Source organism: Uloborus diversus, chromosome 4 (assembly GCF_026930045.1).
Source record: "Uloborus diversus isolate 005 chromosome 4, Udiv.v.3.1, whole genome shotgun sequence".
Classification (NCBI taxonomy): Eukaryota; Metazoa; Arthropoda; class Arachnida; order Araneae; family Uloboridae; genus Uloborus; species Uloborus diversus.
In genome coordinates, this window is record NC_072734.1 from 143,679,628 (window position 1) to 143,697,833 (window position 18,206).

The 18,206-nt window shown below is 33.2% G+C and overlaps 1 protein-coding gene across 1 annotated transcript in view; it reads left to right on the top strand.

Moving 5' to 3' along the window:
- Positions 1 to 18,206, top strand: part of LOC129220892 (uncharacterized) — a 52,110-nt gene that overhangs the window by 7,196 nt on the left and 26,708 nt on the right. Inside the window, exons 2-7 of the mRNA XM_054855326.1 lie at positions 2,507 to 2,879; positions 6,023 to 6,356; positions 8,722 to 8,912; positions 10,491 to 10,754; positions 12,955 to 13,128; positions 15,169 to 15,325. Coding sequence (XP_054711301.1) covers positions 2,507 to 2,879; positions 6,023 to 6,356; positions 8,722 to 8,912; positions 10,491 to 10,754; positions 12,955 to 13,128; positions 15,169 to 15,325 — 1,493 coding nt within the window. The remainder of the gene's footprint in view (positions 1 to 2,506; positions 2,880 to 6,022; positions 6,357 to 8,721; positions 8,913 to 10,490; positions 10,755 to 12,954; positions 13,129 to 15,168; positions 15,326 to 18,206) is intronic.

Genomic DNA, 18,206 nt, shown 5'->3' on the forward strand with positions numbered 1-18,206 from the left:
TACTTTTATTATTTTTTGAAACATAGCCGTCACATTTACTGAGAGAAGCGTTTGACTGCGCCTCACCGAATTGTAAGATTGGAGTCAAAAACTTATCAGTAGTGTAAGCTCGCCATAAAGGTACATCTGTTTACTAAATTGCGATCGATGTTGGGATTGCTTTTGACGTAAAAACGTCCAATCATTCGTAACGTACATTGATATTAGCCGGTCAAACTTTTCGTTGTAACAAAAGTACTACAAAATTCCAGTTGCAATATTGTGTGGCTCAGCATTGATGGCATTCTGTGAAAAAGTCAAAGGCATGGAGTTCGTAGGAAATGGGGAGGGCAGCGAATGTGATAAGGAAATCAAGACTTCCACAATCTGCTCTTATCTGGGAAGGAGGAACCACAGTTTAATTGGAGTAAGCTTCGTATTTTAAACAATCAGTGATTATTTCGCCAATACTTAATCACGGCTTAATACGCGCTTATCATGTTTTAAACGGATTTTGAGGTGGACTCATCCAATATGAGACTAATCATTGCGTTGATTGCGTTAATAATGGTTAATGCCCCAGGTGAGTGTTCTCTTGTCCGTACGTATTGTCGTGCATTACTTATTTCACCTGTAATGTCATCGGGCAAGTATGAACGCATATGCGCGTTTGCACGTTGTGTAAAATTTCAATTGGCAGGAATACCCATCTTCATAAGACAGCAGCACCCAAATTTTGCACACCACCCCTCCCCCGAGAACAGTTCCCTTGAAAGTGAGAAAAAGGTCCTTTACACACAACCTCCCCAAAAAATTGAATGGGTATGTCGAGTACCATGATCCTTCTTTGTGGGCACACTGTAAATTAGTGTGTTGTGAAAACGTGCTTCGCTCTACTACAGTTAATAACCTATTCAATTTCACTCGGAGACTATCTGCACAGATTTTCTTCTAATCCTTGAAAAACGACGGAGGGGGGGAGGGGGAGTGTTCGATTCGATGCTCCCACGCCTGGGTTTTTCCCACCTGGACTGGATTTTTCGACACTGACTCATCTGGGCTGATGAATTTTTATTCAGCAAAATGTTTCCTTACCAGGGTTTTCCATTTTTTTCTTAATTTTTAGGCAAGATTTATTTTTGTTCTCTGTAAACTAAAAACTAAAGTAATACAACAGTTTGCAGTTTTTAGGTTATGCTAAGATGTCATAAAAATCAGCGCGAATCTGATCAGTTATACAGCCACATGTGAAACTTACAGTTCTTTCGTAGAATGGAGAGATATCGTTGAAAGTAATTTGAAATCACCATTGCTAAAAATAAATATTCAGTTTCATTTTATCCAGCGTGAAAAATTTATTTGCGTTTATTGTTATTTTAAAATTAAATTTGGCAAATTCAAATTTGATTTTTTTTTAAACTTTATGAATTGCGTAACTATTTCACTCTTTGTCCATGAAACCTGCTCTCAATTCATCCGTATCAAAACATAAACGTGCTAACTATCTTAAACCAGAAACTGCGAGATCTAACCAAAACTGCTTCACTCGAAACACATACCAGAACTCATACAGCGAAACCATTCCAAGAACTTTCCATAAAATGAACGAAAGTTAATTTAAAAAAAAATCAAAATAGAGGAATGACATGTACAGTACATTTTGATTGCTATTAATTATTTTTCTTTTAATCATGGTTGATTATTACATTATTTGTATTGTTTACTTACCGGTACAATAAAAGCTACGTTTTTTTTTAAGTGGCAACTTAAACTCTTTTTTAACTTATGAAAGGCAAAAAATGGTCGCCACCAGTTTCAGTTGTGGACAAAGGATACTCGTATAAGTTTATTCATCCTAATTTTTGTTGGAATCCCCTCTTTACTGGGCTATAACAGTCACTTTAACAAGAAAAGTGTTCGATTGTGCCACCACTTGCAGCGATTTAAGCTGAAACCGAATTATAGAGCCCCAATCTGCCAAATTTTTGGCAGAATCCTCGCATTATTTCTTCACGCGTTTAACGGAACAACTTCCGAATCGAAATTTCGTCGGGTTCTTGCATTATTTTCGAGAGTGATTACAAAAAGGTGTTCACCTGAAATCTTAGTCAATAAAAGTTTTGTTAACGGACATGAAAAATAATGAATGTTTTTGTCCTTAAATTAACAGAAAAAACATTGTATCTGAAGAAAAAGAAACGTTTTAGTCTGCTGTTCCCCTCAGATGGACTCAAATTCTTATTACGTATAACTAATGCAAAATTCATGCAATATAAATATACCAGACAGCCCGGTTATCAGATCCTGAGACATGATTACCGGGCTGTCTGGTATATAGCATGTAGTTCTGTCTTAGCCGTGGCTTAGGGGGCGGTAACTTAGGGCTAGTGCAAACTAGTTTTGCGATCTACTGATGTAAGGTTAAATGCTTTAAGTATAAAACTAGCACCATCTTAGATTTTTATCAGCAGAAATTAAGAAGTTCTTTTTGTATAAATTACTTCACCATCATTGTATTATCTTACAGGACAGAATTCAATCTACCAAAATGTTGAAGAACATCGAAGAAATCCTCTTCGCTTTGTCACCTCTTCATGTTTCAATAATAGTCGTCCTGTTCACCATCATTTACTATGTGTTAAAAAACAGAAATTTACCTCCCGGACCAGTCGGAGTTCCTTACTTGGGAATGTGGCCGTTTCTGGGTCACTATACCGGACACATCAAGCTTGATGAGATGAAGAAGAAATATGGTGACGTTTTCAGTTTCACAATTACCGGACAATTATACGTCAATCTCGGAACTGTGAAAGTTCTACGAGAGGCCCACGTATCCAAATCTGATTGCTTCACTCTAAGACCAGTTGTGTTTTCCTTGATGAAACACGCATTTGATGGAGGTAAGCTCATTTATATGCAGATTTACAAAGACAATCATAGTAACGTGACTAAGAACGTTACTATTCAGTATTTTTTATTGTCTTGAATTAGCTTTGTTTTTTAAGCTTGTTTTAAGATTTTTTTTTAACTTAAACACTATTAATTTGTGTTATTTTTTCCTCAATCTATTATTAATAATTTCAGTTTTCTAAAAATATTTTTAAATTGAAGTTTTCAGCGTGAGATGTTATGATATTATAATTCAATGTCTATCAATATAAATTAAAATTTTTGTAAAAACTACATATTTATATTATATTACTCATATAAATTATACAGGTAATGTATAATGCTCAAAAATTTTTAACATTTGTAATAATAGTTAGCTCACCTGTACAGGGCTGCAGAGTCGGAAGGGAAATCGCCGACTCTGACTCCGACTCCTGGATTTTGAAATGTCCGACTCCAACTCGAACTCCGGGTTTTAATTTTTTTATTTTATCTTTTTCCCCTCATGGGTAGGGGCGATATATAGACTGCATTTTTTTTAATTGAAAAGGATTAATTCGCTCCCCTTTTATGTTTAAAAAATAGATGTTGATCAAACCGTGTGCTTTTAATTTTTGCTGTTCAAGCTGTAACTAGAGAGAGAAAAAAAAAAGCTTTTTTGCAAAGTCAAAAAAATTTCTTGAAAGGCGAAGGTTCGCCCCCACGTTCATTTCAGAATTTATAAAAAGTCAGCAAATTTTACACAAAATGTGGCGGTATACAGCTTCGTACGAATAGCTTTGTTGACTATAACTATATTTCTTCGCTCAATTTTGAATATTGATTTTATTGGCTACTCTAGGCTACTACTACTATTGGCTACATTTTCCCTTAATATGAAGATTTTTAAGATTATCTGCTGTTATTGACTGTTGTAAACAAGAAATCATATTCTTATTTTATTTCATACTTTTATGAGAATTAAGCTCATAGATATAGTCTTTAAATTAAAAATTTAAAAAAAAAACATATTTTATCGGATTTTTTGGAACAGCCTTAGAAATTTCTTCTCGAGCTACGGGTCCCGACTTGCTTAAAGGAAACATTCCTTTTACTATTTCATGACAAAGAACGAAGTAAAATATATATTTTTTTTTATTTTGTTTTTAATTACTGTAAATGTTAGGCAACAAAACCGTTTGCTGACAGTTGCTATTAGTTAAAGAAAGTTAAAAAACAATCAAACTAGCGGGTTGGCGGAAGTAACTATCACTTAAAGTGTAAGCTCGATAAATTAAGAAGCCAGCTGGCTGCTAATTAGTAGATCTTTATGCATAAATCGAACCAATTTCTAGTCAGTTTTTTTTTTTTTTTTTTTTTTTTTAATGTAAGGAGAATAAGTGAAAATTAGAGGAAAGAAAGAAGCCCGGAGTTGAAGTCGGTATGTTTTCCAACGACTCCGACTCCGACTCCTTTACCTCAAAATCAGCCTGACTCCAATTCCACAGCCCTGGATCTGTAATAATCAAATACCCCCCCCCCTCTCCTATAATGGGGTTAAATGTTCATTGTGATCTTGCCCCTAATATTTTTAAAAATCTGTATTTTTGAGTATCTTCAAATATCGAATATTTCCATGACCAAATTGTCACTTTTCCTGATTTTCACCCTTATATGCTTGGAATGAAATGTTTTCTTTATGATACAATTACTGTACAATTTAAACTGACGCAGTTTTCGCTACAAACCCTTCAATGTAATTTATATACGTTTATGCTTCATATTGAAGAATTTTCCTGCATTTTTTAATCGTGTTCATATGTACCCCAGACCTATTCACATGTGCCCCCGCCTCCCATAGAGGCACACGTGAACATCTGAAGATATTTTTTAAAAATACCATAAAATAAAGAAATTATTTTAAAGATAATCTCAGAAAATTCCATGACTGTTCAATCTTTGAGGCATTTTTGTGCTAAGAAATTGACAACACTTTTTTAAAAATAAAGGTGTGAAAAAAAAAGAAAAAAGTTAACGTGTGCACCCCTTTTTTCTACCTGTATTTTTTCGAATAAATATTATGTTTTTTTTTTTTTTTTGCTTATTTTAAAAGTATGTACCTCAGTTTTTCGGAATTAAAGTCAAATTTTAAGTTGAATTTTAAGTATAAGTTTATTAATTTTTTTAAAAGAGTAAACATGTTTAACATTACTCTTAATAATGAAGTTAAGATGTTAATTTGGATCTTTTAAGAATGAGTGCCATTATTTATGGATTTAAAGTAACAATTCATATTTATTATTCAATTATAAGTTCAGTAATTTGTTTTAAAAAGAGTGAACATGGCTTACTCAAATATTTTTTTTTTTTTTCAACTTGTATGTTAGAAAATTTTACATTGAATTTCAAAGCAAAATTTTGATTTATGTCATTACAAAACTGGAAGCAAGAAAATGTTTTACTTTATGATGAAGTATTTCTTTTTCCTTATGTCAAGTAAATCTAGCAACAATCACAACTCATTATATGGATAAATATGAATTGTAAAACTTTTTATTAATTATTATTTACTTAAAAAACAGTTTTAATTAATTTGAGGGGGTTTTTTTTTTCTTTTATTGGGAAATCAACTAAACATGGATATAATATTAGTAAAATGGTTCACATAAGATCTTATTTGAATGATCTTTGAAATTGAAAAGCTCCAAAATGTAACCTTACAATGATTTATAAGTTTGAACTATGGGTACACAATTAAAATTTTTTTAAAGTTTGTCTCCTACGAAACAAATCTGTAATATAAAACACAATATTTTAGTGTGTCATTTTATATACAGCACTCTCAAATAAACTATACATTTAAATATAGAGATTTAAAAAGTTATTCAAAAATGTTTTGAATATGTTTTTAAGGAAATAACTGGTGAAACAAGTTTGCTTTAATATTTTGAAACATAGTAAGTCAACATGCAATGAAACTAAAAGCAATTGTAAAAGCGGATATCTGTTTTTTTTTTTTTTTTTTTTTTTTTTTTTTTTTTTTTTTTTTTACGTTTGTCCGTATTATTTTTTTATACCGATTTTAAAAAGGGAAAAATTTTTCATAACCAGATGAAATAACTATTGTTACTTTTTTAAATAAAAAAATGGAACTAATTTCGCTCTTTCTTGTTAGGTCTTCCCTACCTCAACGGTGAGCCTTGGAAAGTTATGCGAAAATTCTTCGTTCAAACCTTCAAAGAATATGGCTTGACAGTTCAAAAGGAGGCTACTGCCGGTTCGTTATACGACCATTTAAACTCAACAGTAGAGACACTGCGTACATCAAGTGATGCGTCCATCGGCGTCATAGAATTCTTTACCGAGAGGATCATGAATATTATGCACGGATTGGTTTTGAACAACGATGCGTTAACAAAGGAAGATTACAGAGAATTCATCAAACATTACGTAACTTTGTTTGAAAACATGTCGCCAATTGACAACTTAATGACCGGATTTTTCGCCAAGTAAGTAATTTCTAACATTTTATGAGAGATGTATTATATTTTGGGGATGTTCACACGTAAAAAAGGGAGCTAAAGGGACATCCTTCTGTTGCATTTTTTTCCCCTATGGCAAACTTGTCATTAAATATGCATCAAAACTCTGTTCGGACAAGTCGTTCCCAACTGGGCGATCGCCCACAAAGGAATAATGTGGCTCTTCAAGGGGGCTATAAATTTTGGGGCGATAGGCGGGTGATGAGCATTTAAAGGATAAATTCCTCGTATACATAATAGCGAATTCACTGATCGGGTAACGCTCCTGACGTCATCAACAATGAACTCGCTCCACGGCATGATAATTTGATAACATTTTTTGGCAATGTTTGACATGCAGGGGAAATGCTTTATTTTGCCAAGGCTGAACTGGATCCGGCAACTTAATTGTTTTACTGGCAAAACTGTAAACTTAGGAGAATAAGGAAACGAAAAAGTGGTCTACAATGTACGCTATCTCTTGGAGTTTTCGGTTAATCCACTGGAGTTAGGGATAAAATTTTAACTATCAAAGCATCACCAAACAGACAATTGCTTCTTTCAAATCGAAGCAATTTCCAGCCGTCGTACCTTGACGGGCAATTTTCTAGTAATAATAATAAAAATCCATCGAATATCGAAATTGAAAACAAATACGAAACCGATTATTTAGAGTTCTGACAAGGAATTTATAAGTTAACAAAGAAACAAACTAAAGTTCAGGAGATCTCTCCTAAGATTTCGCTTGAACCATAAGGAAGTATTTCACCATTCATCGTCAAGTTTATAAATTTTGGAATTCTTCATGTCTTTCTCTTTTTTAATTTGTAAGAGTCGGTGTGTCGGTGTATTTATTTCCTTTGAATTAAAATGTAAAAAAGAAAATATTTTCATAAAAAATGTACTTTTGTTTTTGAGTAGTGCATCAATGATGATAATTAAGTGTTTCCCTGCAAATACCTGCTTATTCATTTTGTAAAAGGAAGAAAAGAAAAAAAACGTGAAAAAATGTACTTTTATACATTTTTTTTAGTTTAAGAGTAACTGAATAAGATTGCTTTATTACATACATTTTACCTCAAATCAAAACTAGCCATTTTTATTTTTAATAATATAGATGTTCACTAGGCCAAACTTCTAGTTTTTTTTTCTCAAGTTAGAAAGGGAGGCGGCCGCTGAAGATGGCTAATCTATCCGTCCTAACAGCTAGTATACTCTTATAGCTGGACATCTTAGAAGTTACGGGTAAAGTTTTCCCCAAATTTTAAGTTGTGTCACTTTCCTTGATACTTTGTGACTACAGGGGAAATGATCACAAATGGTGAAAATAGTGTGATATCATTTATGGACAACCCTTCTATTAAGACTGCTTTCTCGCTAAATTTTTTTCTTAAACGGCATCAATGAAAATTTAAGATCATGTAAAAATACCACTAGATGCATGTTAAAAGATCACAAAAAAATTGATTATTAATGAAGATTACTAGCTGGAAAAAAGTACTGCCAGTATGAAGATATATTCAGCTGCTTTATGTTGTTTTTTTATCTTTCCGCTTTATAGCGTTGAGCTTTGATGAAACTTTTAAATTCTGAAGAATTCATCCTGTTTCAGAAGCTAAATATTAATCATGGAAAGGGGGAAGATCAAAAAATAAAAGGTTGGAGTTTTTCAAATTAAGAGAAAAGATCTTGACAGTCTTTCGACTATGAAGGTTTCTTAGTGCTTAGTGTTTATTTCTACCTGGACAGTGAATAGAAAGAAAAATTGCTTTTCATGTAACCGTCATGTTTGGTCATATGAAATTGAACAAGAACCATTGCACAAAATGAACTAGCGTAGCAGGAAGTACGTATAAAACCATCATACTTTATGGGCGATACTGTTACACGGGTAACTGACTGACATTTTGGAAGCAAAACAAGATGTATTTTATAATATTTAACGCAAAATATACATTGTAAAATTAATCCTTCCCACGGAATATTGTATTTTTTAGGCTGAACTCAATGGTATAGTTAAATTTCCGAAATACATTTGGACGATTAAAAAAATAATAATAGAGCATGATAACTGACTGACATACTTGTTTTTAAAATATCAGTCAGTTACCGTGTTTTTAATAAATATTTAAAAATCATCCAAAATGTATTTCAGGAATTCAGCTACACCATTAAATTCAGCTAAAAATTGGCTTCCAGAAATTAACTTTTCCCAGTGAGTATATAAACTAAGCAGCGTCTGTAATTTTGGTCCTGTAGTTTATTTTAAATGTTCCATTTCACAGACACAGTACTTAAATACCTACAATTTTCGTGGTTCCAATTATTTCATTTTATTTTTCTATTTTCTCAGGAGAATCATCATTCCACTCCGTCCGGCTTATACAAAAAGTGTCGCTGGCATGGAGACGCTGACCTACAGAATGATTGACCGAAGAGAATCGACCTTCGATCCAAACAACGTTCGGGACATTATTGACTACTTTTTGACAGAAAGGAATGACCGGAGGAGCAAAGGAGATCCCTCAGCCGAGCATTTTACAAGTAAGCGCATCGAAAATAAAAATGACAGATGTTTTGAAAAAGAACGCATGGCAATTCATGTGACAAGATGACAATTATGTTGTTTCATAAGAATACATAACAGTTATTGTGTCCATACGAACAGAAAGCAAGTTTTGTGCTGCTTCCTTGATCACATGAAAAGCTTTGAGATTTATTCATTGCGCGATTAACACTAAACATACTATTAATTGGTTGAAAGACTAGATATGAACTTTTGCATTGAAAATGCGCATATCGTCTGATTGTTTTTGACTTCATGAATTTTTCTATTTATTATATACAGATGAAACCTGTGTAAGTTGACCACTTGCGGTGCACTACTTTAGTGCTCAACTTAAACAGGTGGTCAACTTACAAGGGAGGTCAACTTCACAGGTTTTACTGTACTATTTTATTAGTGTTTTTTATTTTGCTTATTTTGAGTAATAATTGTCGAGTAGCGTTATCTAAGCGCTTATTTTATGTAAAATACACACAGAAGTGAAATTAACATCAAAATTTAATCATACAAAAAAAAGACGAAGAATGAAAAGCCTTGTTTTCAACTATACCAGACGTTTGTATTTATGGGGTGGATAGAAACACGTAAATTGCACATAGAAACGTCGGGAAGGTGACATTCATAATTAAATGTTTTAACATCCTTTCACATGACAAGCCAAACTAGTCGAAACCAGTTACTTTGCATTTGTAGACCTGCTGGGGAGGAAAATGTAAGATCACTAAATTTTGAAAAATATCTTTTTTTAGTGTCATCTTTCAACAACAATGACGCCTTCATAATTTTTTGGAAACACGCGGCACTCTCAGAATCCCTTCTATATTAACTAACGTTACCTAGTGTTTGTAGGTGTTCACTAAGAGGCAGGTCCGACTCCTGGTATAGGCGACCTGTGCCACCACCAAAGGCGGCATATTTTAGGGGCGACAAATTTCATGATGGCAGAAAGTAAGGAGGTAAAAAAAGAAGAAAAAATGAAAATATTAAATTTGTTCTTCATTTTTTTTTCCCCTTTGTAGCTCAAATTGCAGCAATACGTGGGCGTATGCTCGATGATTTTTTGAAAAATATATATCTATATTATTATGGCCAGGGGTCGGCTGTAGTTAGCCTCGCCTGGGGCGACAAAATTACTAGAGTGAGCTCTGCTGAGAGGGCGCTACTACATCCCTTGCGATTTTTTCTCGCGACTGAACTTTGACCCACCTGGGCCAATTGGTTTTCTCCTGTGTGGCGAGGAGGGGGTTTTTCTTAGCCAGTGAAGTGGAATATGCCGATTTAAGAGTGCTGACCCAAATCATAAATAACCTGCAGATGTTTTCAATTTTAAATATTTTTAAAAAATAATGAATGCCATCCCAAACTTTATTTTGCTTACGAGAAGATTTTGCTCCTAGTCTTCCGTAACCAACAGTTTAATTTCAAAAATTTATTTCAGGTGTAGTAATAAGAGTTTTTCTTTCTTATATCCCACGATTTTTTAACCCAAATTGGCTCCATATCATTTAACCTTCATAACTGCAGGAGGACAATTCTTTTCAACTCTATTGTTTCAGGAAAAGTTTTGATGGCAACTCTTCTGCAAATCATGGGAGACGGAGTGCTGGGAGTCACGCACCTCATCGCTACTTTTGTGTACCTGACCGCTTCATATCCGGAAGAGCAAGAGAAAGTTTACAAGGAGTTAATTGATGTTATTGGTCACAACAGGCAACCTGCATTGGAAGACAAAAGCAAACTACCATATACCAACGCTTTCATATATGAAGTTCTCAGGATGTCTAATATTTTCCCGATCTTTCCTAGCCTCGAATGCACAAGTAATTCTTTGATTAATTTGTCATTATTTTTTTCAATTTAAAAATTTCTTCTTTGTTCACGTCATGTGTCACTTTCTAACAAACGAATTTTAAAATAATTTCCTGCCGTTTTTGTACCCGAGATAACTTTAATCATAAATATCATATATATGTTTTTGCATGCCAGAACACTAATCATGAGCCCACTTTTTCATAAAGCACGGAATTTAAAATTTAAAAACGTTCAGTTAAACAGTTATACAAATTTAAAATCAAAATACGTCTGCGCGCAAACTAAAATTCAAATTATGATTAAAAAGGGAGATTCTCTGTGAAACTAAAAAATAATTCTCTTAAGTTCTGCGTTTAAGATTTTTTAAAGTTGCTTTAACAACTTTTTAAAGAAATAAATGGATCTTCCAAAAATTGAATTTGACCTGTAACATCTTCAGATCGTTCAAAAAAAAGAGGAAAAAAAAACAGTAAAGAGCTAGTTCCATTGGGATCAAGTTGCAGATAAGGTAGAGTTGAAAATTCATAAGCGGTCCAATAAATACGCGAACTCAAGTAATCAGTCGGACATAACGTGGACTATTCCCAGCTAAGTGTAGGCGATAGTTGCTTGCGACCCAATAAGCAGTGCTTTTGTCCTTGTTTTTATTGTTCGTTGAAAATGGGAATTGATAAAGTCACGGAGTCACAGTTCTCAAGCCTTTGAGAGTGTGCGTCGGCGTGTGCGTCGTGTGCGACCAAATCTTGACTCAAAGCGATGGATGGATGGATCCTTCACCATGACAATGCACCAGCACATTCAGCATTGATTGTTCGCCAGTTTCTGGCAAAAAACCCTTGAACCACCCTTGAACATCCTCCTTGTTCGCCAGATCTCGCATTCTACGACTTTTTCCTCTTTCCAAAATGCAAAAAATGTGATGAGGGGATATCACTGGGAAGATTTGGTCTCAATAAAGTGAGAAACGACGAGACAACTAAAAAGTCTAACTGCTGATTACTTCTAAAGGTGCTTCAACGAGTGGAAAAGAAGATGGGATAAGTGCATAGCAACGAATGGAGAGAACTTTGAAGAGGACAAAATCGATGTGAACTAAATTTTGCAAAATAATTTTTTATAGCCTCAGTTCGCGTATTTATTGGATAGATTACGTACTATGTGTTACAAATTCTGTAAATAGTAATTATTGTAGTAACGTAACCTGTAAATAAATTCCCGTAATGAATATACAGCCCCTGTACATTCGGCTGAAGTATACGATCCCCTATTTTTCATTGATAAAATTTGCGAAGGAAGAGAAATAAAATAACGGTCTACGCATTTCGAGAAGCATTTCGAGAGTTGTGGAATCTTTTCGATGTCTATAAAAGCGTCCCGCGTGATAAAAAGTTGGTTTCGATTGAGAATTTGTACTGAGAGTGTATTAGCTCTGTTTTTTGCGAGGCATTTCGCTGTGTTGTTTTCGTATTTGGAAGTAAATACGTGTGTAACCGTTGAGTTTACGGTGTTGAGTGATATTTGCTTAATTGCTGATGTTTAATTTAGCAGTTGTTGACGATCTTTCCTGTACATAGTGTAAATAAATTCCCTGTATTTTTCTCACGAACTGTGTCGTCCTTTCAAGAAAGTGGAAGTCGCACCGGATCCGTTACAATTGAAGAGATTTGATAATCTAAAAGATTGTAACCTCCTTAAGAATCGTGCACAAATAATGTCACGCTTTGAAAAGGGATTGAGTTTCGTGAAAAGGTGAGTTAACACAGGAAAGGGGTACAAGAAGTGAGACATCACACATTTTGGTTGAAACGAAAATAGCAATATGTTAATAAAATTTTCTAACAATATGTAAATGAAAAATAGCGTTTGATGTAACAAGGGGTGGAAAAAGGGTTAGGTGAAGTAAGACACTTTCTGACAGAGAGGGAGGGGGAAGGGGTTAAATATGTGAAAGAAAAGGGACATTATCAATTGATAACCCATTATGTAAAAAATACTTCAGAAAAACGGAAAATTTAAGACATTACAAAATAATAAACTCATGGTAGTTCTATAGATGTTGCTAAACAGTAAGAGGATTGATCTGAAACAAACGTATCCATTAAATACATGAAATTCCACCCACTCCTTTCCCCTTCTTCCCAAGTCTTTTCTTTCATTTCTCTTTTCCATTTATTTGTTTTTTTTTTTTTTTTCTTCTAATTTTTTCAGAGGATACAACAATCAAAGGTTACAGAATTCCGAAAGGAGCAATAACATTGATGAATGCGTATTCTTCTCATAAAGATCCAGAAAGCTATGAAAGCCCAGACGAGTTCAGGCCTTCTCGATTTATTGCCACTCCCGACAAACCCAGAGCTGATTTGCCGATTACCTTCGGCGCTGGTGAGTATTTTTTTTAGACTTAAAACAACTTTATTTTTAGAATCTTTTCTCATAAAACAGTCTTGTAAAAGTGTTTAAAATGTATAAAAAAATATTTTTTTTTAAATCTAAAGACTATGTCTATAAGTTTGGTTCACATTAAAAAGTATCAACTAATGCGTATAGTATAGGACTTCTTAATTACAATACTCAAAAACCGCAGTTAATTTTAATAGTTTGATATTTAGAAAAATTTTAAAGCAGCAAATAAAATTTAAATTAAAAAATTGAGAGAAAAATAGACAGTATCCAACTTTGTGCGAATAGCTTTGATTATACCGCTTATATTTCTCCCTTCAATTTTTAATTTAAAATATATTGATTGCTTTAGAATTAACCTAAATATAAAGATATTAAGAATGACTGCAATATTCGAGTGTTGTAATCAAGAAGTCATATTTTTATTTTATTTCATTATTTTCAGTGCGAACCTAGCTTACAGAAATAGACTTCAAATTTAAAAATATATACGTATTTTTTTTACGTTTTGAAATTTATTTGAGGGAGAACTTTTTGCAATTTAAAACATATTTATCCGTTAACTATCTTAATTTTTTTTAAAGTTAGTCGTGGGACTGGCGGATAGAAGCTATGCTTTTATTGAATAACAGAAGCTTATAATGCTGAAGTTGATAATGCTGATTGACGGAACTTGCTCAGCTGGAACACCTTTTCACATTCAGGTAGAAAGGGGCTTTATTACTGTACACATATACAAATTTCCAAACAGTTAGGACACAAAGAAGGATTATAAAATTTAAGAAATATAAAAACTGAACAACAAAAGTTTACAATGTTGAAGAATCGAATAAAGCTTCAGTTGATACAGTTAAATTTATGAATTTAACGTTATTGACTTAAGCATCATAAGCTTATGTTGCTCAATAAAAGCATAGCTTCTGTCGACCAGCCCAGCGTCTGCAACTTTTTAAAAATAAATAAACATATTACACCCCGAGTGGGCTTGAACCACCAACCTCTTCCGAATGCGTTTGCCGATTGCACCACGGAGACTTCGCTTTAGATGAACGTTTCGTAATAGGACGCTTATGATGAGCTGGAACATGTTCATGAAAGATTTTTCATTTCATAATTTTAAGGATACTTTTATCGCAATAAAAAAGTTTTCTAAATTAGTGCCTACAGAGAAAAATTAATAATTTTTATTCAAAAACACTAACGCTATAACCTGTTTTTAGCACCAAGCAACAGCAAAATTACAGAAGTTTTAAATATAATACTTTTAGATTTTGCTCAAAGACATTGAAAAAGAAAGAAATAAAGAAAACTTATATATCTCTGAATAGATTGAAATTGGTCATTCTAAAAAATTGATAAATTTGTTAGGTAAAGTTAAAGTAGAAACTTTAATGCACTTTCCTGCAAAACAATTTTTGAAAAAGCGCGAAAGACTGAAATACCTCTAAAGGAAGAAAAATAGTAAAAATTAAATTAACAAACTAAATATGTATTGAAAAGTAAAACGTTGAAAAGCAGGGTTTAGAGATGGAGAAATGTGTGTCTGCTGCCCTCCACCTTATTAACTTTTGAACATATTATCTAGATTCGAGCAAACGTATTTTTCTTTGAAACATATCGGTCAAATCATTGTTCATTCTTGAAAGTTCACTCTTGGATTTGAACAATTTTCGTTCAGTTTTAAAGTATTCAAAAAAAAAAAACATAAGTGCCTACAGGGAAATTTAAAGCATTTATAGAACCTGATCGAAAGGCAAACTTGCTTTACACAAACTTCATTTGGAAGAACTTTTCAGCAGAATATGTCTGAAAAGGATTTTCCAATTTAGGTATTTCAAAAGGTATAAAACTGTAAAGAAATCGGAGCAATATTAAGACGAGGCTATAAAAATTTTTAAATTTCAATATTATTTACGCGGTTAGTCTTTTGAAACGCTCTACATGACTGCCGTGAGCTCAAATGCTCTGCAAACGATGAAATATTGAGCACAAATTTAAACATATTTCTAATTTTAATTTCAGGAAAACGAGCTTGTGCTGGAGAAGGGTTTGCCTTGACTCAAGCTTTCATGTTTTTGGTAACGATAGTTAAAAACTTTGAAGTTTCATTACCAGAAGATGCCGCTCCAATTTCCGACCCGATGGAAATGAGAGTTGTATTTAAAGAGAGAATTCAACAGCAATAAACTTCAAAATTCTCCCTATGAACACGATCTTATAATCTTACGTCATAATTCATGCTGTTTTATTTTATATGATTTGATAACTTGTATCATTTTTATAATAAATTAGTTTAAAGGAATTTTGTATTCTGTGGTTGCAAGTTCGTTGTTATTGTCAAAATTTTGTGTTGATTCGTTTCTGTTAATATATAGTCCACCTCTCTATTTCTGGCACTTAGTAAACCGTAAAAATGGTAGATGCAGGGGACTTGGAGTGTCATGTCATGCTGACACTTAGCAAAGATTATTTTACACGCAAGGTTCCTACAAATAATTTATTTGTTTACGAAAGACTAAGTATTCAAACCCTTTATGCGTACATCGATGAGAAATGTAAAAAAAAAAGCCGCAAATAGTTTCTTGCATAATGCATATTCCATGTACACGGTGTTCCGTTTTAACCTCAAGACCTTTATTTTCGAAACCGTTAGTCCTAGATGCATACTTCCAATTGCAAAAATGTTCAAAATCAGATGCAGAGTTAAGATATTGGATGTTTGAAGTGAAAATAAAAGTGACTTAAAAATACAAAATTTAACTTTATATACGGGCCCCAGTTCCTCTAACTTATATTTAGGGAAATAATCTCCACTTAAAACTATTACTGACACAAAAAACTTGACATTTGTGCGACCAAGACTCAAGGAGAGATGTTCCAATTCAAAGTTTTCAGGGACCATACTGAAGATGAAATTGGAATTTATCGCTCTTTCAGAAGAAAAACAGGTCGTCAAAGGTCGAAAAGCTAGGTATTTATATTTTTCCTTGCCATTCAAAAATAAATGCAAATGTTATGCCGTGGGACGCGAAAACACACTACAAAACCTCGAACAAATTACAAAACGACTCTATGCACACATATAAATTTAAACACTTGTTAACTGCTATATTTCCCCCCAAAAGGTGTTATTGACGGCAGGTGAAAAGTGGTGAAAGTCACAAAACGCTGCGTTTTATATCTCGGTGAATATTGGTCGTACTATTTTCATTTTTTTTAAGTTAAATTTTGAATTTTTTAACTCGCTTATTTTTACTTCAAACTTTCAATATCTTAACTCTGCATCTGATTTTGATCATTTTTGCAATTTGAAGTATTCATCTAGAACTAACGGGCTAAAATAAAGCTCTTGCAGGTTAAAACGAGACACCCTGTATATTTATGGAAATTCTAAATTTGCTGAATGAAACTCCAAATTTTGCCGAATATACCTCCAACTTTTGCCGACTCGGCAGAAAACATTTGTCGAATAAGGAAATTTTTGAAAAGTCACAATGACCCTTCATGACCGCCCACCAGGGTGCCCCTGGTCACGATCTACCACCCTTTTTGGATCCGAGCCGGCCTTGAATAGTGTGGTTCTAAAACATTGAGCTGCAACCTTGACAATGTTTACCTGTGTGAGCGCTCAACGAAAAAGAGACGAGTTATTTGCAGATTTTTGCTGGAATACTTTTACAAAACTACGACAGTAACTCAACTTAGTGCCATATATCATTTTTTATTACCCCAAAGCAAGGTACACATTGACAAGGTCATAGCTCAACTTGTCAAAACTACACTAAACACGATACTTGCAAAATTGTAAACAAAAAAAGCACTTAAAACTTATCTTGTGAATGCTTGATTTCAACAACGCTTCCTTCTCTTGTTTTTAATCAGTTTTGAATTAGATTCGTCGGAAGAAGAAGATGGTGGACTATAACAAATGGCGGTAATTCTAAGAATAGTCATTATAATACTTAATAAACCTCCAAATAAAGGTTTTTGCCCATTAGTGGAAATTTCTTGCTTAGAAATTGCTTGAATTGATCAGTTCAAAAATATAAAGGAACCAAAGATTCAACTTGTGTATTTATTTATCTCATAGAAATGCCAATGACTAACAAACTAAGAAAACAACTCTAACTCAGAGCCAGAAAGACGTAAGTTCCAAAATTGCGACTTTCCGTTTATTAGTGCATTGCATGTTTGTAGAAGCCTATTCCACATCGAGCCATGTGAACATCATTGATTTAAAAAAATCTTTTTCAATTTTTTACCAGGTATAAAGAGCGCGCGTCCCATTCTTTGCATGCGTCAGAAAAAAAAAATTTCCGCTGTGATTATCATAATGTGACTTACGTCCTTCTGGCTCTGAGGTTCCATCCCCCCCCCCATTTCCCTCAACTCGCTTCCCCCTTTTTGTTTTTAGCTCGTTTTTTATTTTATTTATTTATTTTTTCAAAAATAAGTTTTGATTTTTTTAAAAATATTTTTTATAAATTTATCCTTTTAAATATTTTAAATTTATTTATGTATTTAATTATTTTTAATTATTATTATTATTTTAATAGAAAATTTCTGTGCTACGCCGATGACACACACGCACACACACACACACTAAATAAATGAAATAAAAAATAAACAGAATAAAATAAAATAAAATAAATACTAATTTAAATTAAAAATAAATCAATAAATGAATCAATAAAAAGCAATTTTAGAATCCCCCCGAAAATTTTGATGGCGCAGCTTGTGCCATAATCCCCCCTTGTGGGCACCCCTGGGTATAGAACTAAGTGATGGATTTGTAGTTTGTAGTGTAATAAGCGCTTTTTTGCTCTCCTCAAAGAACTCGAAAGGAAAAAATGTCTTCGTAACTTATTTCATTAAAATTTAGAAGCATGTTTTTACGATGACACTTTGCTTTTATTATTTTTAAAGTTTTACGCGAGGTTTATATATTTTTTAAATTTTTACATTGCACATTTTAGACTAATTTCCCAGTAAAAGTCAGAGAAAGAAGAAATAAGCATGAAAGAAGGCGAAAAGTATCTTTAAAGTATCGAAGAAAACAA